The sequence below is a fragment of the Xyrauchen texanus genome, chromosome 10 (genome assembly GCF_025860055.1).
Source record: "Xyrauchen texanus isolate HMW12.3.18 chromosome 10, RBS_HiC_50CHRs, whole genome shotgun sequence".
Lineage (NCBI taxonomy): Eukaryota > Metazoa > Chordata > Actinopteri > Cypriniformes > Catostomidae > Xyrauchen > Xyrauchen texanus.
The window spans coordinates 5,640,948-5,667,360 of record NC_068285.1 but is presented as its reverse complement, the minus strand read 5'-3'; the positions used below and the strand labels follow the sequence as shown (position 1 = coordinate 5,667,360).

At 39.4% G+C, this 26,413-nt stretch overlaps 2 protein-coding genes across 14 annotated transcripts in view; one reads left to right on the top strand and one right to left on the bottom strand.

Moving 5' to 3' along the window:
• Positions 1-454: 454 nt before the first annotated feature.
• LOC127650420 (zinc-alpha-2-glycoprotein-like) lies at positions 455-16,358 on the bottom strand. 13 transcript variants are annotated; one of them, XM_052135851.1, is made up of 18 exons: positions 16,170-16,358; positions 15,545-15,850; positions 15,171-15,440; positions 14,664-14,942; positions 14,336-14,464; positions 10,547-10,621; positions 4,568-4,621; positions 4,414-4,482; positions 4,296-4,331; positions 4,146-4,217; positions 2,561-2,596; positions 2,313-2,378; positions 2,130-2,165; positions 1,887-1,952; positions 1,704-1,739; positions 1,456-1,521; positions 1,272-1,310; positions 455-1,090 (listed from the first exon to the last, which is right to left on the bottom strand). In XM_052135851.1, exons 1-18 carry the CDS (start codon positions 16,222-16,224, stop codon positions 1,056-1,058), a joined length of 1,725 nt encoding a protein of 574 aa, XP_051991811.1. In that variant the 5' UTR covers positions 16,225-16,358; the 3' UTR covers positions 455-1,055. The 13 variants fall into 13 exon arrangements, with proteins under 13 accessions (XP_051991811.1, XP_051991812.1, XP_051991818.1 ...); XM_052135852.1 differs by lacking the exon at positions 4,568-4,621; XM_052135858.1 differs by lacking the exons at positions 1,272-1,310; positions 1,456-1,521.
• A 2,275-nt stretch (positions 16,359-18,633) lies between these two features.
• Positions 18,634-26,413, top strand: part of LOC127650794 (sodium-dependent neutral amino acid transporter B(0)AT1-like) — a 9,921-nt gene continuing 2,141 nt past the window's right edge. Inside the window, exons 1-9 of the mRNA XM_052136432.1 lie at positions 18,634-18,639; positions 19,498-19,581; positions 21,293-21,403; positions 22,728-22,840; positions 22,963-23,091; positions 24,469-24,625; positions 24,791-24,995; positions 25,331-25,490; positions 25,586-25,745. Coding sequence (XP_051992392.1) covers positions 18,634-18,639; positions 19,498-19,581; positions 21,293-21,403; positions 22,728-22,840; positions 22,963-23,091; positions 24,469-24,625; positions 24,791-24,995; positions 25,331-25,490; positions 25,586-25,745 — 1,125 coding nt within the window. The remainder of the gene's footprint in view (positions 18,640-19,497; positions 19,582-21,292; positions 21,404-22,727; positions 22,841-22,962; positions 23,092-24,468; positions 24,626-24,790; positions 24,996-25,330; positions 25,491-25,585; positions 25,746-26,413) is intronic.

The window sequence follows — 26,413 nt, the reverse complement described above, 5'->3', positions numbered from 1 at the left end:
CCCCTAGTGCTTAGCAGCACAACATCGTAGTGAAGCTTTTTGTAAAGGGAACGTCTCAGGTTACACGTGTAACCCTTGTTCCCTGAAAAAAGTGGAACAAGATGTTGCGCTGCTTTGCCGCACTGGGACGTCCCAGGACTGCTCTTCAAAAGAAGTATCTGATCGATCACCTGGTGACGTATCCATTTATAGCCTGGCCTCAGGTGCATCTAATGATTACATCAGCCGAGGCTATAAATTCCGGTCAATGTTCATTGACGTGTTCCACACATTATTCAGCTCGGTCACAACTAGGTTGTTCCCCTAGCGCTTAGCAGCGCAACATCATAGTGAAGCTTTTTGTAAAGGGAACATTCACTTCATGTGTCACAGAAAAACAGCAACACAGTGAGATTATTCATCAAACTGCAGTTTAATCTCACACTAATAACAGAAGTTACACAGATGTTGCAGATTAAACACTGAAGGCAGCACCATGAACATATAAATCAGCTCTGTAATGGGGTAAAATGAGAACTGGACGAAGTAAAATTGCATTAAACAAAAACACACAAACATAAACACATACAGTAATAATAATAAGTAGTGTTGTAAAGGAGAACTTCGACTCCAGTATAAAAGTAATGGATATATAATACATACAGTGATAAAATATAATGTTTTATATAAAGTCCATAGCTTATATGTTAATACTTGTTAACATTAGTTAATGCATTGGGATTAATAAAGTAACAATAAATATAGACAGATTAAACACTGAAGGCATGAAAATATAAATCAGCTCATTCTAAAAATCTGACAGTAAAATAGTGTTTACATGAGATTGGGGTTTTCTCTCATTTTGATGTTAAAACATAAACATGCACACATTCAATACGCCGTCAGAATGATTTTATGAACGTTTATGACCTTTCCCTGATAAAAACACAGTTTGTAGTGTTTATATAAACTTATGCATTATTGATTTATGAAGAATAATCTGTGTAAGAACATGTAAACACACAGAAATAAACTATAATTCATAATCGCTGTAGTTTAAATCGTTGGATGATCAACTAACTGGAGTCAGAGGTGTCGTTTCTGTCTAGAGCTGAAAAAACAAGAAATTACAGTTAATTTACAGTAAATTACATTTAAGAACTGTAAAATAAATGAGAAATTAAATTAAATGTAAAGTCATTTGTTTTAATGACTGTAAATATTTTTCATAAGAAATGTTTATGTATCAAATTACAGTTTTATATAATATTATAAAATAATTGAAATATTACTCAAGTTTGGTGGCGGGAGTTCAATGGATCTGCAGAGTTCTGAAACACAGAATAACAGCATTGATTTATTTGATGTGTTTCAAATCAACACTAATATTGCAAATATCAATTATTTGAGTAACTGGACAAAATGAAATCGGTGTGAAATGATTTTAGTGAGTTGAGATGAAACTGTTGATCTTACTTTGTGGTGCTAACAGCAGGGGATTCTGGGTAACGGTGTTCTGATGGGGGTCGTTTCTGTCTAGACCTGAAAAAAACAAAAAATTACAATTAATTTACAGTAAATTACATTTAAGAACTGTAAAATAAATGAGAAATTAATTTAAATGTAAAGTCATTTGTTTTAATGACTGTAAATATTTTTCATAAGAAATGTTTATGTATAAAATGACAGTTTTATATAATATTATAAATGAATTGAAACATTACGGAGTTTTGGCGGGAGTTCAATGGATCTACAGAGTCCTGAAACACAGAATAACAGCATTGATTTATTTGATGTGTTTCAAATCAACACTAATATTGCAAATATCAATTATTTGAGTAACTTTGGACAAAATGAAATCAGTGTGAAATGATTTTAGTGAGTTGAGAAGAAACTGTTGATCTTACTTTGTGGTGCTAACAGCAGGGCATTCTGGGTAACGGTGTTCTGATGGGGGTCGTTTCTGTCTAGAGCTGAAAAAACAAGAAATTACAATTAATTTACAATAAATGACATTTAAGAACTGTAAAATAAATGAGATATTAAATTAAATGTAAAGTCATTTGTTTTAATGATTGTAAATATTTTTCATAAGAAATGTTTACGTATCAAATGACGGTTTTATTTTATATTAGAAATTGAAACATTACTGAAGTGTAGCGGGATACCCATCGATGCACAGCGTCCTGAAACACAGAATAACAGCATTGATTTATTTGATGTGTTTCAAATCAACACTAATATTGTAAATATCAATTATTTGAGTAACTTTGGACAAAATGAAATCAGTGTGAAATGATTTTAGTGAGTTGAGAAGAAACTGTTGATCTTACTTTGTGGTGCTAACAGCAGGGCATTCTGGGTAACGGTGTTCTGATGGGGGTCGTTTCTGTCTAGACCTGCAGAAACAAATAAATTACAATTAATTTAAAGTAAATGACATTTAAGAACTGTACATTTAAATTAATTTCTCATTTATTTTAAAGTCATTTGTTTTTCTGATTGTAAATATTTTTCATAAGAAATGTTTATGTATAAAATGACAGTTTTATATAATATTATAAATGAATTGAAACATTACGGAGTTTTGGCGGGAGTTCAATGGATCTACAGAGTTCTGAAACACAGAATAACAGCATTGATTTATTTGATGTGTTTCAAATCAACACTAATATTGTAAATATCAATTATTTGAGTAACTGGACAAAATGAAATCGATGTGAACAGTGGGAGCAAATGTTCAAGTCTCGAGTGCAGTTCAGACAAATCAAGCAACAGCACTAAAATAAATAAAGATTCATTTTTGAAATAATATTTATTTTTGCTCTGAAAAGATGAACTTACATTTATTTATTTATATGAATTGTATAACAGTAAAGTGTTATAAAATATATATATGTTTATTAGGGCTGTCAATAGATTACAGTTTTTAATCAAATTAATTAATCACGATTAATCACATATACAAATATTTGCTGAGAAAGCCCCTCATATAACAATAATTCAATATATAATGATGAAACATAGTTATCTTTTAATATTAAAAAAGTATATATATATAAAACATTCAGATAATTAAAATGCATTACATTCTTGTGTCATTGATAAGACAATATAAAAGTGTCTTTATAATACAGTGTATTGATTATTACCATATTATTGATCATAAGTCAATCATTGACACACAGTTCACAGTAATCCATTACACAAGTGAATTTATCAATCAGAGATTTATTATGAGGGCTTGTTTAAGGACCCGTCACACCTGCATCAGTCAGGGATAAACATAGTTCACAATACTACAGATATATTTCACAATAATGCCGAGACATTATATTCATTATATAGTGCAATGCTTTTCAATGCTTTCATTTATATAAAACAGTCATAAAGGTTTTACAATCAAGCACTTTAGTTAAAGTCTTCAGTCATAATCACTATGAGAGCACTTGGATTTCATCACGAGTCATTCTGGATATTTTATACTCGTCACGTTTTAAATAAATGTTTTTATATTGCTGACACATGTTTATGGTATATTGTTGAGAAGGTTGAAAAAAGGCGCACACACATTTAGAGGCAATGTCGGATCATTTCAAACCTGTCGCGCTACAAAACACGAGATTAATCCTGAATAATTTTAAATTTACTGACAACCCTCAAACATTTGAACAGTAATTTTACATATGAATCTTTCTGGATAATGAAATTATTCACTTTCCTTTCCTTGTGGTTTTTGAAATGTCTGATGAAATTGGAGGTTGTATCGGATCATTTTCAGAAAAGTTTGGAAACTTTTTTTATTCACACGATCCAATTCGAAATCTTTATATCCAAAGAGATTATTTTGGGAACTGGACAATCATTTTGGCGCGTTGTGAGCGCAGCGTTAACTGTGCAGATGCAGATCAGTGGTGCTGGCGATCTTACATTTGTGCATATGAATGAATTGATGTCGCAATATTTCTTTAAACACATTTCATTACATAATAAGTAAATGAAAAAAATAATAAAAAGTCATTGTCGAGTCATTCAGTTCAAGTCAAGACATTTTCTTCATTTAGTCGAGCAAGTCCTTAAATTTGCAAGTCAAGTCATGCAACTCGAGTCCCCCACCTCTGGTGTGAAATGATTTTAGTGAGTTGAGAAGAAACTGTTGATCTTACTTTGTGGTGCTAACAGCAGGGCATTCTGGGTAACTGTGTTCTGATGGGGATCACTGGAGTCTCTCTTCATGGCTGAACAAAATAAAAAATAACATCCTGTCTCTACTTCATTACATCTATAAAACTTCATTAAAGTGTATCTTAACTCACCAAAGTTCGGAAGAGAGTTATTTGAACCCATAAAACCTGTAAAAGATATTAAAAGACACGTTCAATATTCAGATTACAGTAATTAGTGAATATGAATTATAAATGTAGATGTTTTCACCTCTCGCTGCTGTGAGATCTTCTGCTGGATTCAGTCTGATGTCATCAAGGCTTTGAGTCTCATGAACATCTGAACACAGAAAAGAGAGTTTAATGATTCAGATTCATCATGTGATTCACTACATGATTGACAGTAATAAAGAAACAGATCATACTTGTTAAATTGTCCATACTTTGATGTTTGGAGATTTCATCATCTGAACCAGAATCTGTTAATAATAATAAAACACTTAATAGAAATCAGTTTATAGGGGCCAGTTCCCCTCTGACTAACCCCACCCTAACCCTAAACCAGACTCACTGTGGGGGCCAGTTCCCCTCTGACTAACCCAACCCTAACCCTAAACCAGACTCACTGTGGGGGCCAGTTCCCCTCTGACTAACCCCACCCTAACCCTAAACCAGACTCACTGTGGGGGCCAGTTCCCCTCTGACCAACCCCACCCTAACCCTAAACCAGACTCACTGTGGGGGCCAGTTCCCTCTGACTAACCCAACCCTAACCCTAAACCAGACTCACTGTGGGGCCAGTTCCCTCTGACCAACCCCACCCTAACCCTAAACCAGACTCACTGTGGGGGCCAGTTCCCTCTGACTAACCCCACCCTAACCCTAAACCAGACTCACTGTGGGGGCCAGTTCCCTCTGACTAACCCAACCCTAACCCTAAACCAGACTCACTGTGGGGGCCAGTTCCCCAATGACTAACCCCACCCTAACCCTAAACCAGACTCACTGTGGGGCCAGTTCCCTCTGACTAACCCCACCCTAACCCTAAACCAGACTCACTGTGGGGGCCAGTTCCCTCTGACCAACCCCACCCTAACCCTAAACCAGACTCACTGTGGGGGCCAGTTCCCTCTGACCAACCCCACCCTAACCCTAAACCAGACTCACTGTGGGGGCCAGTTCCCTCTGACTAACCCCACCCTAACCCTAAACCAGACTCACTGTGGGGGCCAGTTCCCCTCTGACTAACCCAACCCTAACCCTAAACCAGACTCACTGTGGGGGCCAGTTCCCCAATGACTAACCCCACCCTAACCCTAAACCAGACTCACTGTGGGGGCCAGTTCCCCTCTGACTAACCCCACCCTAACCCTAAACCAGACTCACTGTGGGGGCCAGTTCCCCTCTGACCAACCCCACCCTAACCCTAAACCAGACTCACTGTGGGGGCCAGTTCCCCTCTGACCAACCCCACCCTAACCCTAAACCAGACTCACTGTGGGGGCCAGTTCCCCTCTGACTAACCCCACCCTAACCCTAAACCAGACTCACTGTGGGGGCCAGTTCCCCTCTGACTAACCCAACCCTAACCCTAAACCAGACTCACTGTGGGGGCCAGTTCCCCAATGACTAACCCCACCCTAACCCTAAACCAGACTCACTGTGGGGCCAGTTCCCCTCTGGCTAACCCCACTGTGACGAGTCTCTACTCATCTTGCTATGGCGGGCTAGTGGGTGTGGCTAGAAGACTCATCAAGGGAACGAAGTCCACCTGTTCATCCCTCTATAAAAGTTAGGCTGGCTAGTGTAGAGGGAAGTCTGTTCTCCGGGTTATTTTGTGTTTGGTTTGGGCTCGGCTTTTTGTTATTTGGTTTAGATGTTTGTTTTCTGTTACTGATACTTGTACATCCATGCACCTGACAAACATTACAGATGACCATGTTTTCTTATTTTTTATGTTTTAACATTTATGTTAATAAATGTTTGTTTTTTGCAACCCAATCACTGTGTCCTCCATTTCATTTGTCACGGCTTTGAGCCGGTCGTGACAAATGTGGGGGCTCGTCCATAACTTTGTTAGTTAAATAATTGATTTTGTTAATCTAATGATTAGTTCGTTAAATGTGTTTTTTTTTTTCTTAGTGATGTTTGATGAATCTTGAAAGTTTGTGGAGGATTATAGTGATTGGTTTGTTTGTTTTTTTTTGGCTGATTTCACGGGAGGTGGGTTTCGGTAAGTACTGACTCTATTGGTATGTTTGAGGGGAGGTTTCTTGTTGGATATGCTTTTCCCTGTTTAGGTTTAGCAGGGTATCCTTAACGGGATACTCTGATTTTTTTTTATTTTAGTTTGTTTTGTTTGTGCGGTGAAAGCAGCTAGAGCAGTTGTCTCGGGAACACGTCCGTGTTTTGTAATGGTGACTTGTTAATCGGTTGCCATTTCAAACACTGGTTTACAGTGTATAAAAACCCGCTGCAAGTAACTGTACGAAGATTAGGGATAAGTTTAGATAGTTTCTGGGTTTAGTTAGAGGGAACTGTTTATCCAATTTTTACCCCTCAGATATATACATTTCTGTCTGGATTAAGTAGTCAGTACGCTTGTATTTCACCATGGATTTAAAGGTTGAGGAATTTATTAGTGCTCCGTCTGAAGATCTGTTGGATGTTTTTTCTAAAGACCAACTAGTAGAACTTGCAACTCATTACAAAATTAGCTTGTCAAGTCAAGATAAACGTACAAAAGATAGTATTAAAGCTTTGATTAAGACCGGGCTATCTGAACACAGAGTTTTGGAGTCTAAATCCGTGGAAGATGCTTCTGTTTTTGTAAGTGCTGCATCAATGTCTCAACTAACATTTGACCAACAAAAACAATTGTTGTTAATTCAAACGGATATGAAAAAAGAAATGTTAGAAACGCAAAATTTGTTAGCAAGTTTGATCTACTAAAGGGTTACTGGCAAGTGCCTTTAACTGAAAGAGCTCGTGAGATTTCTGTTTTCATTTTACCGTCAGGATTATTTTCGATATAACGTTATGAGTTTCGGGTTGAGAAATGCTCCTGCAACTTTCCAGCGTTTAATGAATCGAAGTTATTTCAGGTTTGAGGGATGCGCTGTGTACTTAGATGACGTCGTCGGTGTTTAGTCAAACTTGGAAAGAACACCTCATTCAAATTAGAGCACTATTTGATCGATTTGTGGAGGCAAATTTGACCGTTAATTTGTTAAAATGTGAGTTTGCCAAGGCCACAGTAGTTTACCTGGGGAAAGTGGTTGGGCAGGGCCAAGTCGCCCTGTCCGTGCAAAAGTAGAAACAATTGATAATTACCCTATGCCTACCACAAAGAAAGAACTGATGCGATTCCTTGGAATAGTGGGTTTTTATCGTTGTTTTTGTAGAAATTTTTCTACAGTGGTGGCCCCTGACAAACTTATTAGTGGGTGGAGTAGACTTCTGTTGGACGCCAGGCTGTCAACAAGCCTTTGAAAAGGTAAAAATGCTTCTTACGGAGCATCCTGTTTTGAAAGCTCCAAAATTTGACCAAGCATTTCAGTTGCAAGTGGATGCCAGCAATGTGGGTACTGGTGCCGTTCTGTTACAGACTAATGAAGATGGAATTGATCATCCAGTTGGATTCTTTTCTAAAAAGTTTAATTCTTATCAACTTAATTACTCTGTGATTGAAAAGGAGGCGCTTGCGTTGATTTGGGCTTTACAACACTTTGAAGTGTATGTGGGTTCATCTGAGGGACCTCTGGTGGTTTTTACTGATCACAACCCTTTAGTTTTTCTTCACTCGTTGCAGAACCCCAAACCAGAGATTAATGAGGTGGTGCTTGTTTTTACAGGGATACCTGTTAGATATTCGCCACATTAAAGGTTCAGAGAACATAACTGCTGATGCCTTGTCCCGTATTCATATAGTCTAGTGTCAAAGGATTTGTAAAATTTTTCCTGTCTTTTCTCTTTGTTCTTTTCTTAATTTGCTTCCCAGGTGCAGGGGTTGCTGGAAGGACGGGAGACGTGAAAAGACTGGGGAAAATTTAGAGTTGGACTAAGTTCGCTTACTGGACTGTTTGAATTTTGTAGTGGGGGGTTTTTGTTTGGGTTTTGGGCGTGTTTTAAGTTCCTGTGCTCTTCTTTTTAGGGGGAGAGTGTGACGAGTCTCTACTCATATTGCTATGGCGGGCTAGTGGGTGTGGCTAGAAGACTCATCAAGGGAACGAAGTCCACCTGTTCATCCCTCTATAAAAGTTAGGCTGGCTAGTGTAGAGGGAAGTCTGTTCTCCGGGTTATTTTGTGTTTGGTTTGGGCTCGGCTTTTTGTTATTTGGTTTAGTTGTTTATTTTCGGTTACTGATACTTGTACATCCATGCACCTGACAAACATTACAGATGACCATGTTTTCTTATTTTTTATGTTTTAACATTTATGTTAATAAATGTTTGTTTTTTGCAACCCAATCACTGTGTCCTCCATTTCATTTGTCACGGCTTTGAGCCGGTCGTGACACCACCCTAACCCTAAACCAGACTCACTGTGGGGGCCAGTTCCCCACTGACTAACCCCACCCTAACCCTAAACCAGACTCACTGTGGGGGCCAGTTCCCCACTGACTAACCCCACCCTAACCCTAAACCAGACTCACTGTGGGACCAGTTCCCCTCTGACTAACCCCACCCTAACCCTAAACCAGACTCACTGTGGGGGCCAGTTCCCCTCTGACCAACCCCACCCTAACCCTAAACCAGACTCACTGTGGGGGCCAGTTCCCCTCTGACTAACCTCACCCTAACCCTAAACCAGACTCACTGTGGGGGTTAGTTCCCCTCTGACTAACCCCACCCTAACCCTAAACCAGGGCCAGTTCCCCTCTGACCAACCCCACCCTAACCCTAAACCAGACTCACTGTGGGGGCCAGTTCCCCTCTGACCAACCCCACCCTAACCCTAAACCAGACTCACTGTGGGGGCCAGTTCCCTCTGACTAACCTCACCCTAACCCTAAACCAGACTCACTGTGGGGGTTAGTTCCCTCTGACTAACCCCACCCTAACCCTAAACCAGACTCACTGTGGGGGCCAGTTCCCTCTGACTAACCCCACCCGAACCCTAAACCAGACTCACTGTGGGGGTTAGTTCCCTCTGACTAACCCCACCCTAACCCTAAACCAGACTCACTGTGGGGGCCAGTTCCCTCTGACTAACCCCACCCTAACCCTAAACCAGACTCACTGTGGGGGCCAGTTCCCTCTGACTAACCCCACCCTAACCCTAAACCAGACTCACTGTGGGGGCCAGTTCCCTCTAACCAACCCCACCCTAACCCTAAACCAGACTCACTGTGGGGGCCAGTTCCCTCTGACTAACCCCACCCTAACCCTAAACCAGACTCACTGTGGGGGCCAGTTCCCTCTGACTAACCCCACCCTAACCCTAAACCAGACTCACTGTGGGGGCCAGTTCCCTCTGACTAACCCCACCCTAACCCTAAACCAGACTCACTGTGGGGCCAGTTCCCTCTGACCAACCCCACCCTAACCCTAACCCAGACTCACTGTGGGGACCAGTTCCCTCTGACTAACCCCACCCTAACCCTAAACCAGACTCACTTTGGGGGCCAGTTCCCTCTGACTAACCCCACCCTAACCCTAAACCAGACTCACTGTGGGGGCCAGTTCCCTCTGACTAACCCCACCCTAACCCTAAACCAGACTCACTGTGGGGGCCAGTTCCCTCTGACTAACCCCACCCTAACTCTAAACCAGACTCACTGTGGGGCCAGTTCCCTCTGACTAACCCCCGCCCTAACCCTAAACCAGACTCACTGTGGGGGCCAGTTCCCTCTGACTAACCCCACCCTAACCCTAAACCAGACTCACTGTGGGGGCCAGTTCCCTCTGACTAACCCCACCCTAACTCTAAACCAGACTCACTGTGGGGGCCAGTTCCCTCTGACTAACCCCACCCTAACCCTAAACCAGACTCACTGTGGGGGCCAGTTCCCTCTGACTAACCCCGCCCTAACCCTAAACCAGACTCACTGTGGGGGCCAGTTCCCCTCTGACCAACCCCACCCTAACCCTAAACCAGACTCACTGTGGGGGCCAGTTCCCCTCTGACCAACCCCACCCTAACCCTAAACCAGACTCACTGTGGGGGCCAGTTCCCCTCTGACCAACCCCACCCTAACCCTAACCCAGACTCACTGTGGATATAATATGGTTTAGGGTTATAATATGCCCTAATATGGATATAATATGGTTATTAAACATGTTCATGCATTTTCTCATGTATGACAGTGATGCTGTACAGTGTCAGTAAACCAAACATATTTATACACAGATTTTATTTCATTCAATTTAGTTAAAGGTAATTTGTGGAGGATTCAGACTCACCATCACTCAGTACTTTCTTTAGTTTCTGTAGTGTCAGTGAATTTAGTAGCATCTCATGGATTGACGACTCGTTTCCTGTAATAATAAAAATCACCACAAACAGGAATTCTTCAGTCACACACAGTTTATCACCAGAATGAGTCGAGTGAACATTAAATCTAGTCAAACACATTCAAGTATTATTGTCTGTTTACTGACATTTAAAATACTTCACACATCTGACCTTGATAAACACACTTATGATGTACTCACACTTCGCTTACGTCATTACGATGCAACTTCGCTTACGTCATTAAGATGAAACTTCGCTTACGCCACTACGATGCAACTTCGCTTACGTCATTACGCTGCAACTTCGCTTACGTCATTACGATGCAACTTCCCTTACGTCATTACGATGCAACTTCACTTACGTCATTACGATGCAACTTCGCTTACGTCACTACGATGCAACTTCCCTTACGTCACTGCGATGCAACTTCCCTTACGTCATTACGATGCAACTTCGCTTACGTCATTACGATGCAACTTCGCTTACGTCATTGCGATGCAACTTCGCTTACGCCATTACGATGCAACTTCGCTTACGTCATTGCGATGCAACTTCGCTTACGTCATTACGATGAAACTTCGCTTACGTCATTGCGATGCAACTTCCCTTACGTCATTACGATGAAACTTCGCTTACGTCATTGCGATGCAACTTCCCTTACGTCATTACGATGCAACTTCGCTTACGTCATTACGATGCAACTTCGCTTACGTCATTGCAATGCAACTTCGCTTACGTCATTACGATGCAACTTCGCTACGCCATTGCGATGCAACTCGCTACGCCATTACGATGAAACTTAACTACGTCATTGCGATGCAACTTCCCTTACGCCATTACGATGCAACTTCAGCTACGCCATTACGATGCAACTTCCCTTACGTCATTACGATGCAACTTCGCTACGTCATTACGATGCAACTTCGCTACGTCATTGCGATGCAACTTCGCTACGTCATTGCGATGCAACTTCCCTTACGCCATTGCGATGCAACTTCGCTACGCCATTACGATGCAACTTCCCTTACGCCATTGCGATGCAACTCGCTTACGTCATTACGATGCAACTTCGCTTACGTCATTGCAATGCAACTTCGCTTACGTCATTGCGATGCAACTTCGCTTACGTCATTACGATGCAACTTCGCTTACGTCATTATGATGCAACTTCGCTTACGTCATTGCCATGCAACTTCGCTTACGTCATTACGATGCAACTTCGCTTACGTCATTACGATGCAACTTCCCTTACGTCATTACGATGCAACTTCGCTTACGTCATTGCGATGAAACTTCGCTTACGTCATTGCGATGAAACTTCGCTTACGTCATTGCGATGCAACTTCACTTACGTCATTACGATGCAACTTCCCTTACGTCATTACGATGCAACTTCCCTTACGTCATTACGATGCAACTTCCCTTACGTCATTACGATGCAACTTCCCTTACGTCATTACGATGCAACTTCGCTTACGTCATTACGATGCAACTTCCCTTACGTCATTACGATGCAACTTCCCTTACGTCATTACGATGCAACTTCCCTTACGTCATTACGATGCAACTTCGCTTACGTCATTACGATGAAACTTCGCTTACGTCATTACGATGAAACTTCGCTTACGTCACTACGATGCACCTTCCCTTACGTCACTGCGATGCACCTTCCCTTACGTCACTGCGATGCAACTTCCCTTACGTCACTACGATGCAACTTCCCTTACGTCATTACGATGCAACTTCGCTTACGTCATTACGTTGCAACTTCCCTTACGTCATTACGATGCAACTTCCCTTACGTCATTACGATGCAACTTCCCTTACGTCATTACGATGCAACTTCGCTTACGTCATTACGATGCAACTTCGCTTACGTCATTACGATGCAACTTCCCTTACGTCATTACGATGCAACTTCCCTTACGTCATTACGATGCAACTTCCCTTACGTCATTACGATGCAACTTCCCTCACGCCATTACGATGCAACTTCCCTTACGTCATTACGATGCAACTTCCCTTACGTCATTACGATGCAACTTCGCTTACGCCATTACGATGCAACTTCCCTACGCCATTACGATGCAACTTCCCTTACGCCATTACGATGCAACTTCCCTTACGCCATTACGATGCAACTTCACTTACGCCATTACGATGCAACTTCGCTACGCCATTACGATGCAACTTCGCTACGTCACTACGATGCAACTTCCCTTACGCCATTACGATGCAACTCGCTACGTCATTGCGATGCAACTTCGCTACGCCATTACGATGCAACTTCGCTACGCCATTGCGATGCAACTTCACTTACGTCATTACGATGCAACTTCGCTTACGTCATTACGATGAAACTTCGCTTACGCCACTACGATGCAACTTCGCTTACGTCATTACGATGAAACTTCGCTTACGTCATTACGATGAAACTTCGCTTACGCCACTACGATGCAACTTCGCTTACGTCATTATGATGCAACTTTGCTTACGTCATTATGATGCAACTTCGCCAACGTCATTACGATGAAACTTCACTTACGTCATTACGATGAAACTTCGCTTACATCATTAGGATGCAACTTCGCTTACATCATTACGATGCAACTTCGCTTACGTCATTATGATGCAACTTCGCTTACGTCATTACGATGCAACTTCGCTTACGTCATTATGATGCAACTTCGCTTACGTCATTACGATGAAACTTCACTTACGTCATTACGATGAAACTTCACTTACGTCATTACGATGAAACTTCGCTTACATCATTATGATGCAACTTCGCTTATTTCGACTCGTTAATCTTTTTCTTTAAAAAAGCAAAACTCTGTGTTCCAGTGAGACACTTCCAATGGAAGTCAATGGGGTTTAATCCATACACATTATAACACTCATATTTCAAAAGTATAGACACAAGACATTTACTGTCATTAAATCACTTACTAACCGCACCTTTGTAATGTTATAGACAATTTTACAACTTCATTACCATGACAAATATCAAGAATACCTAAAATGACTATAAAAAATTATGATTTAAATAACTTTACAGCTCAATAATACACAAGTTTTAACAGAAGAATAAATGTAAGATATTTAAGATATCTAAAGATTGATATCATTTAAGAGATTTAAATATTTAAAAATATTATCAAGGTATAGTGTTCTAGCAAAGATGAGATTTAGTCAGAATTGAAAGAATGACTTGAGATTGTCTTGAAATATTGAAATATTCTTATATTTTACATATAAAAATATTTCTATAGTATATTGAAGTTAAAAGGGCCGTTCACACCGAATACGTTTTTGCACTAGATCGACGTCTTGAGTCACGTCCTGCTGTTTTTTGGACCCATGTCATGTGGCATAAAATAAATTAAATTAATATTCAAAATCTTTTTATAGTATAATGACGAGTTAAACGGGACGTTCACACGAATACCTTTTTGCGCCGTGTTGACATCTCGAGCGTGTATTCATGTGGCATAAAATTAATTAAGTGTTAATTAAAAATATCTTTATAGTGTAATGAAGAGTTCATTTAATATTAATATTCCAAGTTATTCAATGATCAAGTTCTTGTGCGATTAATGTTCAATATTAATGTTCATCCTGTGAGATTTAGAAAGACACCTCAGACATCAAACCAAGAAATCTGACATACAATTATTGAAAACGGATTCAAGAACAATTTAAAGTAACAACTTCCAAATGAAATCATTTGAACTCACCATTAGACCTTTTTCTTATAAGGATGTAAATAAAAATCACAATGAAGAACACTGCAAGTGCTGCAAATACTGCTGCGACTGCTGTAACATCTGCGTTAGATGCTTCACTGCAGTTACTGCATTCTCCACCTGCAAAATAACAAAAGACAAAAAACTAAATACATTACAAATCCCTTTAAACTGATTCATAAATCTGATCTGATGCACAGACAACAACTAAATAATATTTCCAGATGTGTAATTTGATCTAATCAACAGGTCAACCAGATAGAAAACTGCAACACTCGTACACATATTCACTCAATACTGAAGATATGATCATATTTACCCCATTTTATTTTAACCGGCTCTTTTACACTGATGTGATTGACACGACACTCAAAACCCTCTGTCTCATTTCTGTGGATCTCCACACTGATTCTCAGCTGAAAGGTTTCATCACCGTTTGGTCTGATTCCAGAAGAGTTTACATGATCCAGTTTAATGCCGTTCAACATCATATTCATCTCCAGGTGTTTGGGGTAGAAACCAGTGGCCAGACAGGTCAGAATCAACTTGTTTTGGTCTTGAGGAGATTCAACAGCAAACACCTCAACATCTGGAAGAGCTGGAGCCAAAAGAACCAACAATAAATACTGATATAATTCATCATAAAGAATAATTCAGGATATATACATCAAACTCCAGAGACTTATGACAACATGAACTCATTCAAGTTTTCATACTTTTATGTGATTAATTTCCTCAGTCTCTTTAATTAGTTTTTGTACAGCACATAAATTGTTTAAAAATACTGCTAGAACTACTATTACTACTAAAACTTATTGAAACATACTTATTTGAGTATTATTAAATGTGGAGATCCAGTTCATGCAGTTCTTGAGTTGATTCTTGATGATTTGGTTTTGTATTGTTTGATGGTCCCACTCCAGTATTGTTTCATTGGCTTTGGGATTTTTTTTGATCCACTGTGTTGTGTTAAAATTAAAGACAATAAAATCTTCTCCATCATATTGATACTCATTAAACCCCTTCAGATTCTTGATTTCTCCATCAGGACGTTTCTCCACCTCACATCCAGCTCTTCCCTGAAGTACATGAAGCTCTACAATCACAACACAAATATTGATTATAATCTCACACAGATTATAGATAATTACAGTTTCATAACATATCTGATGATTGATCAGAGAAACCCATTAAACTCACCAGAACACTTGGAGTTTGTGCAGTTTGACAGAATATGAATCTGATGTAGAAACCACTCAATAATCTCATGTAGAAACCAGTCACTATAATCATATGGAAACCAGTCTCTATAATGAAAAAAATCAGGAACATCTCTCCAGATTTCATAATTCCAATGATTTGAAATCCAGTCTCCTTCATTATGACTGTAGTTAGCGATCTGTCTATCATCACACACACTAACAGCACTCAACAGAGATCCAGAGACTGTGTCATGAGATGTCTTGAGGCCGCTGTACACAATCTGGTGCTGGATTGAGTGTTTCTCTGAGAAAAGTAAAAAATACAAACAAGAAAGAAGAATCATCTTTTACTTTACATTTAAAATCAATATAACAACTTGTTTTTGATCAATAATTAGATTCCACACATATAAAACAATGGTCAGATGTAAAAAGACTAAATGTTTGCTAAACTAGGCCTCTATCATTTTACACACTTTACATTTGTCCAGCCTTTATTTATATGAAATATAAATATATATTATCTGAAAGTAAACTCAAACTGTTTTTATATTTGCAGTTTGCAATCAATAATAAATCTTCATTCGAGACATCTATTGAAGGAAATATACAGAAACTCTTACCTTGTTGCACAACACTTGGAAAAAGGAGAAAATATAAAATAATAAGTGCACCCATTGCTATTGTTATGAAGAGAGTGTAAAAAATATTATTGTGTAACTTTATTTCACGTGTTTTTGTATCCGCAGAAAGAACTGAACGGAGAAACACACAAAAGACAAAGTGAAAGTGTTTCAGTGATGTCCGACACTTGAACGAATCGTTCATTTGAACCGATTTTCAGCATGTAACCGGGCGAGTCGGTTCACAACATTGAACTGAATCGGACTTTAGTTCCGGGTTGATGACGCAAGATGCACAGCTGAAGTAAATTTGTTTCATGTACAAACAGCACGGCAACAATCTATATCATTGCAATATAACAATTAAATCAGGTGCAAAAGTGCTTTGCAGGAAAAAGAGCTGAAGTAAATACTGGCCACGAACGAGCCGGTCCCACTGACTGTCGAAGCTTGCCGGAGATTACCGAGGAGTCTGACGAGTGAGCTGCAGATATTCTGCGCATGCGCGTACCGAGGTCATGAACGAGCATGGACCGAACTGTTTCTTTAATGAAATATTCTATATATATTTATATTAAATACGATTTAAGACACGTGGAACATATCCGTGTTTGTGCATCAGTGTCTGTATTGATTCATTTAGATGCACGTTAATGAAGGAAACTTGTAATCAATATATCAGACATATTCGAACTGCAGGATCACAGAATGAAACACTAATGACAATAAAACGCCATTATTATTATTATTATTATTATAACTTGAATAAAAGGTTATAATCAGCAATGTGCGTTCACATATGGCTTTATTTAAATGTTTGAGCGTGAAAACCATGACTCCGGGATATTAGAATTACGTGTTAGAGACGTCATATTTGACGTAAACGAATCGATTACTGAACCGATTCATGGAAACGATCTTTCCGAAAGAACCGGTTCGCGGAAATGAATCGGACTTCTCGTCAAGTGTTGCGATAAAGTTCGAAACCATAAGTGACTTTTCTTTCTGCTTTAAAGATGTTTTCTTTGGTTTGTTTGACTACTCAAGAGAAAACAGGCCAATATTACATAATTAATTTGTGTTTCCTTGTAGCTAAATTTCACATACATAAGCAAACATGTACTGGCTCTAAACCTCTTTTCTCTATTTAAAAATGATTACATGGAAACTATCCAAAGCTCTGTTAATCCCAAAGCATTGAAAACTGTATCTCTATATTCATCCTTTGTGTCCTCTTAAAGTAAATGCATTGCATTGTCCTGTTTTTTTTTTTTTTTTTTTTCCTTACCCTGACAAATTAGTTTTATTCGTGTATCTTTGTCTTTTTTGTTTTGTTTTTTTCCATGTTTATCTGTATTGCTTTTATGTTTTGTGATTAATAAAAAAAAAAAAATTAAGTTCAAAACCAAAAACCTTTCTTTGTCATCATTATCATGTTTAATATTATAAAAAGTCTTATAAAGTAGTTATTAGCTACAGCAGTTAATCTGTCCTGCTTAACATGATAAAGTTAGCTTTCTTTTGTTGTTGTTGTTGTTGTTTACACACGTGTCATATTTCATCTCATGCATACATTGACAGTTGTCTCCTTGGTAAACAAGTATCACTAACCTTTAATAAAACTTCGTCAGGGGCAAAATCTGTTGTTCAACTGAGGGACAATAAATATTAAAATAATGTATGTATATTTCACTCTTTATAGCATTGGGCTTTATTCTGTCACAAATGAGTTACAGTATAGGGGAGACGTTCACTAGTTCACACTGGGAATTTGTCACAAGGGCAAGATCTCAGTAACTGTAAGATTATAAATCAATTACACAAATGTTTATTATTAATCAACAGTTATCAACTTATCAGATGTTTCACTTCTTGCTCTATTATATGATGTAACGTAACATTTCATATTGTAGAGCATTGTGCAAAACACATTTGACAAAATAAAGGTTGTAATATAAAGTGCAGATAAAACTGTTCTAAAAGCAGTAAAATATTTAAAGGAATATTCCGGGTTCAATACAAGTAAATCTCAATCGACAGCATTTGTGGTATAATATGGATTACCACAAAAATTAATTTAGAGTAAACACAAAAGAGTTTTTCTCAGATGTGAGCCTCTCATGACGACTGTGCACCCCTCTACCCATAAAAGTGTGGCAAGTATGCGCTCAAGAGTTTACTGCAGTGCCAATTATGGCACTAAACCGATTACGCCACCCCGGAAATTGGCCGGGGATCCACAGATACATCAATTGTAAAACAGATTTTATTCCTCAATACATACAATAAAATGCAAAACTGGTATCTTTTAAATATACAAACATTAAAAGAACGCATCAATCATGGAGCATGTTACACACACGCACGCACGTTCCAATAAAAGGCAGAGGAATGGTCGAAGACAGCTTGCAGAGGAGAATACAACTCCGTTCAGAAGCGCTCCAGTTCGAATAATGAATACCGGATGCAGGTAATCCTAATTCACAGGACCAGCAATGGGTCGCATGAAGCCTAACAGCGCCCACAAAGCCTGCTGCAACACCTCCTGGCCCCCGTGTCACTGTTAATATATAATACACAACATTTCAATGAAAGAAATCACGGTCTCGTGAACCTAACATTAAAATAAGTGTAACACACCTGCGTATGGTAACTCGCGCTGCCCGGTGCACTTGATGGCGTGCTAATTATGGCCTCACCACCAGGTCAAAAAATTTGTGTTCTCATTTTTTGTCTTCAAAACGAAATAAAAAAACATTAACAAAGCATTAATTTAGCCTATCACATATTTTGCCCTTCTCGTGAACATTAATAAACCTCATGGCGTGTTTTTTCATTTATTTTGTTGTTTTCTTCACACTTTGTTCTAATGCATCAAAGGAAAACACAGTACAACCAAAAACAAAAAATAAAACATTTTTGTAAACATTAGCTACCATTTGTACAGTTGTGTAGCCTACTACTAAATCAAGAATTCATGAATTATATATTTCTTTAAATAAAATAGGATAAATAGGTCTATTCATTTAGGCTAAGTAGCCTATACTTATCATTCTCTCTCATTATATTACTTTTATGCAATGAATAGGGCTGTAGAAATGTACTTAACCAAGGTTTAGAAATGCTTTAAAATGTTAATGTAGGCTATAGACAACAAGTGTTACTGATACAACTAAGCAGGATAGACAAAGGTTTTCCAACTAATCTAACTTCTAGAAAAAAAGAATTTTTGTTCGCTTTCTCTGGCTCTTGGTGTTTTTGTAGACACATTTCAGTGCAGTAATTTAATTTATTTCATTTATTTATACTGAATATAATATAATGTAAGGGTCTTTATTTAATTGTTTCTTTCATAACGAGCCGGACACTGCTCTGGGTCTGCTGTCTGAGAGGAATCGAGACCACCGGGAAGGTACCGTAGACCAGCACTTTCTCGGTGAAAAATATTTACAAATTTAACGGGAAAAGATCGTGAAAACGCAAAGGTAAAAAAACTGAATTGGTTCTTATCGTGTACAGTTAAAAATGAAATGTTTAACTAGATAATTCAAGCAATTTTACAGCAATATCTCTCAAACTACGTTAGGCTACGCTCATGACTAGAGGTGCAGAAAACTAGTGAAACGAGACGCAAACGAAAAAGTCAGACACACAAGTTTAGACCAACATAATAATAATAGCGTTATGGAAATAAAACAGACAACAATGGACTTTTAATGCTTGTCTGTTTTTACAATATGATGTAATTATGATATAATGTATTTGTATTATCTGAATTGTAAATATATTAATTTATTATTATACAATTATTTATTAGGCCTATTTATTATATTTATAATTATTTTAATTATAAAATTGCCTTTATTTGGGGGCTTTTCTCAGTAAATATTGGTATATGATTAATGATTAATTAATCAGCACACAATTTAATTTGATTAATAATTTTAATTGACAGCCATAACAATAAAAAAAATTAAAAAATTATATATATATATATATATATATATATATATATATATATATATATATATATATACACACATATATATATATACATACATACATACACACACACACACACACACACACACACACACACACATACATACATACATATATATAGATAAATATATAGATATACTCAGCTGTGATGAGCTGTAATGCTGAAGTTGTTCGTTTAAAGTTATATCCCAGCTTTGGTTGTGTAGTAGTAATATGAGCGATTGTGGAACGCTGTTGTACGTAAACAATGACTGACGCAGCTTCACTTCACGTCACCAACTGCTCATATTACTCACAAACATCAGCTCTTAACACATCTGCACTACTCTTACACTTTAGTTTAGAACGGCACGAACACAAAACAGGAAACTATTGTTACAATTACAGTGACAAACAATAATTGGGTGATCCCAGAAGTTCCTCTGTGACTACTAACATTTGATACGGTAGAGAACTGTAAAATATACAGGCACAAAAACGACATCCTGTAATGCCTGAAACATTGTTACTGTATTTTATACAGTGAATTTATGGCAACAAGAGCTTGAGGAATTTTTATTATTATTATTTAAGTGTATAATTTATCCTAGGTTAATGTTTAAAACCCTGTTCTCAGGTCACTTTTAACCACGGACAATAAAAAAAAAGCATGTAAAAACAATGCTGGTAAACCTGATTACCTGAAACATAGAACAAGATTACCCATGATCATGTTAAACAAGGGTTAACTCATTCAAGTGTAAATAAAGCCCATCTCTGGCCAGATATCATGCTGTGGTTGTTGTTACGGTTCAGTAGTATGTAGAGCACAGGATCTTAGATCAGCTGGTGTTTTTCATCAGCACTAGTCAACACAACTCCTCATAAATCTGATAATCTGAGGAAACTGAAACAAGCTCTACACAATGATGTAATGAGGGCAAACGTCAGCGAGGTGTAAAGATACCGAACTGATGACTATAATGAATCCTTAATAATTTTCTCATTAACAGAGAGCCAATTACAGCACACTGATTGCCAGGACAATAAAGAATATTTCCACGTGCACATTAGATAGTATCAGTGCGGTATATAGATCTACAAGCCTGTCCTGAGGTCGTGTGGGGTTCCTCTCTTCTCAGGCGGTGTATATCACCTCCACACTGCCTTACCTGGTCCTGACGATCTTCCTGATCAGAGGACTGACCCTCAAAGGATCCGTGAGTGGAATCAAGTTCCTGTTTACACCAGACGTAAGTATCCCTAGTGCATACTGAGTGACCGAAGAGCTCGCTTAAAGTCGGCATGAAATGAAGATGCAGCCATTGATATACAGTAATACACATTGATGATCATAAGTGCAGTGATGATGATTGTCTTGATCATTTGTAATTACATATTAAAGGAACAGTTCACCCAAAAGTCATCATTTACTCACCCTCATGCCAGTTGTGTTGGACTATCTATAGAAACTCGGATTTGTTTAGATGGCAACCTACATGTTTGTTACACCACGTGACTTTGATGGCCAAACGTTTCATTAAATATTCATATTAAAGACAAAATTGATGCATAAAAAAAAAAATATATATATATATATATATAAATGATTTTGAACTCAGTATTTGAAAGCACGTTTCCCATTGTGCTCCAAATCCTCGTGGTGGCGTAGTGACTCGCCTCAAACTGGGTGGCGGAGGACAAATCACAGTTGCCTCCACGTCTGAGACCATCAGTCCATGCATCTTATCACGTGACTTGTTGAGCGCGTTAGCGTGGAGACGTATCGCGTGTGGAGACTCATGCTATTCTCCGCGGCATCCACACACGACTCACCACACGCCCCACCGAGAGCGAGAACCACATTATAGTGACCACGAGGAGGTTACCCCATGTGACTCTACCCTACCTAGCAACCGGCCAATTTAGTTGCTAAGGAGACCTGACTGGAGTCACTCAGCACGCCCTGGATTCAAACTCGCGACTCCAGGTGTGATAGTCAGCGCCAATACTCGCTGAGATACCCAGACCCCATTGGGATACATATTGATCCTGTGACATGACCATCTGTCACCTCTGATCAGTGGCGGAGCTAGGGGGTAGCCGTGGCCACCACGGACCGAAGCCTGGCCACCCCATTGGCCACCCCACACGCAATTGCGGTTTAAGTCAAGTTAGTTCTTTAGAGGTGAAATCATCTCTGTACAAATGTACAAACTTAACATGTGCGCACACCAAGGTCGCCGCACCTCTCCATCCCGCGTGTCCTTGTATCCACCTCCACTCCACCGGCCCCCCACAGTCCGACGATATAAAAATGCTGCCCGAACATTTCTGTGCCACCACAGACTGATTGCTTGCCCCTGCCTGGACACCCCTTTGAAAAACTCCTGGCTCCGCCCCTGATCCATAAAATCAAGTCCCACACCGCATTGTTTCTAATTGCACATCCACAGAACTACATTGCACTACAGACATAAAATGGGTAACGAATGCCATTTCAAGTTGACTTCAAGAGAGAAAAACACAAATATCTAAAAAAACCCAATTATATGTTACTGATTGTGTCCTCTGTAGCTGGATGAACTGTTGAATCCGTCGACGTGGCTGGACGCAGGTGCTCAGGTGTTTTATTCCTTCTCTCTGGCTTTCGGAGGTCTCATCTCTTTCTCCAGCTACAACTCTGTGCAGTGAGCATCTTCAGTCCTTCATTACAAAGATCAAATACATGCAGGTTCATGTCTGAGAACTGTCAGCCACACAAACACAAGATCTGAAGGATAATGACTTATCTTCCATTCTGTCTTTGCAGTAATAGCTGTGAACAGGATGCTGTTATCATCTCAATAATAAATGGCTGCACATCCATCTACTCCGCCATTGTAATTTACTCCATCATCGGCTTCAGAGCGACGGAGCGGTTTGACGACTGCCTCAATGGGTAAGTGCTCATGACCGCTATTAAACTGTCAAGCGATAATGCATGACAAAACCTTGATCACTAACAAGTCATTTACTGGGCAAGAACAACTCTGAAATTAAAGGTCAATGCCCAAAGACTCTTTTGGCCAAAGACCCCTGATCCGTGGCTTTACAGGAACTCTACATTTCAATACGGTTTGGCTCATTCTGTTTTTGTTTCTATGCCTCAAAACAACTCGACACAACAACGGTTTAAGAGATTTTTTGATACTTTTCTGATCTCCTGTACTGCAATACAGTACAAAAAAAAAAGAATAAAAAAGACAGAAATGTCCCAAAGGTCGCACAGGGGTTAACCTGTTGATACGCACCCCCTTTTTGGACAACTGGTTGCTTAGGAAGCCTGACTGGATTTACTCAGCATGCCCTGGATTCAAACTTGCTACTCCAGGTGTGATAGTCAGCGTCTTCACGTGCTGAGCTACCCAGGCCCCCTATCTTCTGCTTTCTAAGTATATTGCAGACTTGAGGGACTGACAGAGTAAGTGGAGAGCATGACATGTTGGTTGCAGAAAGTACTGGTGTGGGGGTATTAAATATTTGAGAACACTGAGTGGAATTGGAAGAGTATGCAAAGGTTTCCCATCACCTTAAAATCTTGAATAAATTCTGTTTAGCTGGTTTGGAAGGGAGGGGTCTATTTCAGTGACTAGGGACTAAGGTTTACATTTACATTTATGCATTTGGCAGATGCTTTTATCCAAAGCGACTTACAGTGCACTTATTACAGGGACAATCCCCCCGGAGCAACCTGGAGTTAAGTGTCTTACTCAAGGACACAATGGTGGAGGCCGTGGGGATCGAGCCAGCAACCTTCTGATTACCAGTTATGTGCTTTAGCCCAGTATGCCACCACCACTAAACCAGGTTTATAGTTTATAATAGACCGAAGGCCATTCCACACAGATGAACAGTCATTTGTAGTTAACTGATGCTCTAGTTTTTCCTTGTATTGTAGCTTGGCAGCCTTAACTACCTCATTGTTTTTAAACCTGTAACTGGTCTTGGTTGGAATACATGAGTCCAGCAAAGTCATCCAATTTGTCATTTCGCAGATTTGAAAATATCACAACTAGTGGAATCCAAGCAGCCTCTCAGCTCTTCAATAGCCTTGGGTGACCATATTTTAACACACTTAACCACAGGCTTAACAGCTTTCAGCTTCTGTCTGTAGGAAGGGACCAGATGGATGAGACAGTGGTCAGCAGAGGCGATCCTTGGGACTATGGAGGAAAAAAGCGTGCCTTTTCAAGCATGCAATTTCATAATGACGTAACTTTGATTTTTGGGGTGAAGTATTCCTTTTAAGATCCTGAACTTATGTTTTTTTGCACAGAAATATCCTGACATTGCTGAACGTGTTTGATCTACCTGAGGGAAACATCACAGAGAGCAACTATGACTCATTTATCCAGAATCTCAACAGCACAGCACCAGACATCTTGCAGGAACTCAACCTGAAGAACTGTGACATGCAGACGTTCCTTAGTCAGGTCAGTTTTCCAGTCCAGCACCATCTCTTGTAAATCAAGGCCTCACGGCCTCCAACTTTCCATTCAAACACTTTCATCTTAATACCAAGTGCAAACCATGCAGCTCTTTAGGGTTGCAAATCTTGTTGAACCACAACCGTCACTGGTGGTCACTTCTGTGTACAGGGAGTTGAGGGAACAGGTCTGGCCTTCATCGTCTTCACTGAGGCTATCACCAAGATGCCCGTCTCTCCTCTCTGGGCAGTGCTCTTCTTCATCATGCTCTTCTGCCTCGGAATGTCTACCATGTTTGGCAGTGTTGAGGGGGTGGTGGCGCCACTCCAAGACTTGAACATCTTCCCAAAGAGTTGGCCTAAAGAGGTCTATACAGGTACAATTCTGTGGTTTCAGTGCAGATTGAATCAACGGTGGTAATTGTGTTTAATGCATAACGGGTTGAAACCACTGGATATAATTCAGTTGTCCAGGATACTTAAGTCACGTCTACACTAGATCTGAGACATCAGTATAGTATCCATTAAGGCTGCACGATTGATTGATTAAATTAAAATTGAACCATTTTTGTTGTGGCTATAACACTGTTCTCTGCGAGACTAGTGCACAGCTAACTTCGATAAACCTGACAGTCTACTTTCTTCATTAAAATTAATCAACTGTATGTGTATTAAAACACCTCTAAAGTCTCAGCTTGTGTCAGTGTTTCAGGTCTGGTGTGCCTCGTCTCTTTCGGGTTTGCTATAATATTTGCCCAGGGTTCTGGTGATTACTGGCTTGCTTTGTTTGACAGCTTCGCTGGTTCGATTCCCTTGCTGATCATTGCATTCTGTGAGATGGTAGCGGTGTCGTACATTTACGGGATCGACCGGTGAGACTCAAGATTCCTCAGATACAGAACACATGCGGTAAACCTGGTAAAACTATGAATGCAAACCTGTTGATATGTTCTGTCTCTCTGAGCAGATTCAATGACGATATCAAGTTCATGATCGGCCACAAGCCCAACATCTTCTGGCAGGCGACCTGGAGTCTCATCAGTCCTCTCATTGTGCTGGTCATCTTCCTGTTTTACTTCGTCACCACTGTGAGCAAAAATCTCACGTACATCACATGGGATCCCAGAATATGTACGTACTAATCCTCTCTACTTTAAACTCCTGAAAACTCACAAGTAGGGCCTGTTCCTGGAACAGTATCCTTATCAGTCCAGGAACAATATGAAATAAACTAGATTTTAGGGTTAGGTTAAGGCCTAACTTTATAGGGTACTTCATGATTATAATCGTTTTACTGGAACGTAGAGTTTGATAATTATGGTGATGCAATGTGGACGGAATAGGGGAATCCATTCATATAAATGGAATAGTAAAACTTTACAATAAGGCTCCATTTGTTAACATTAGTTAATGCATTCAGTATCAAGAACAAACAATTAACAATATATTTTCTTTTCTTTGTTCATGTTAGTTAATAAAAATACAAATGCTCATTATTTGTTCATGTTAGTTCATAGTGCATTAAAGGAGACCTATTATACCCCTATTTACAAGATGTAATATAAGTCTCAGGTGTCCTCAGAATGTGTCTGTGAAGATTCAGTTCATAATACCCCAAAGATCATGTATTATACCATCCTATAAACGCCTCTTTTTGGGTGAAATCAAAAACACACTGATTTTGTGCATCTCTCTTTAAATACAAATGAGCTGCTGATCCCCGCCCCCTTTCCGGAAGAGGGTTGTGCCTTTACAGCTCGTGCTTCGGTTACTACAGCAACAACAGATCAGAACC

Bases quoted from the DNA above. Each gene is read 5' to 3' on its own strand.
- LOC127650420 (XM_052135851.1), bottom strand. From the start codon at position 16,224: ATGGGTGCACTTATTATTTTATATTTTCTCCTTTTTCCAAGTGTTGTG. The intron at 4,483-4,567 runs GTATGATCTGTT...TTCTGTGTTCAG, and splicing joins AAGTATGGACAATTTAACAA to ATGTTCATGAGACTCAAAGC. The intron at 1,740-1,886 runs GTAAGATCAACA...TCTGTGTTTCAG, and splicing joins CCTGCTGTTAGCACCACAAA to GACTCTGTAGATCCATTGAA.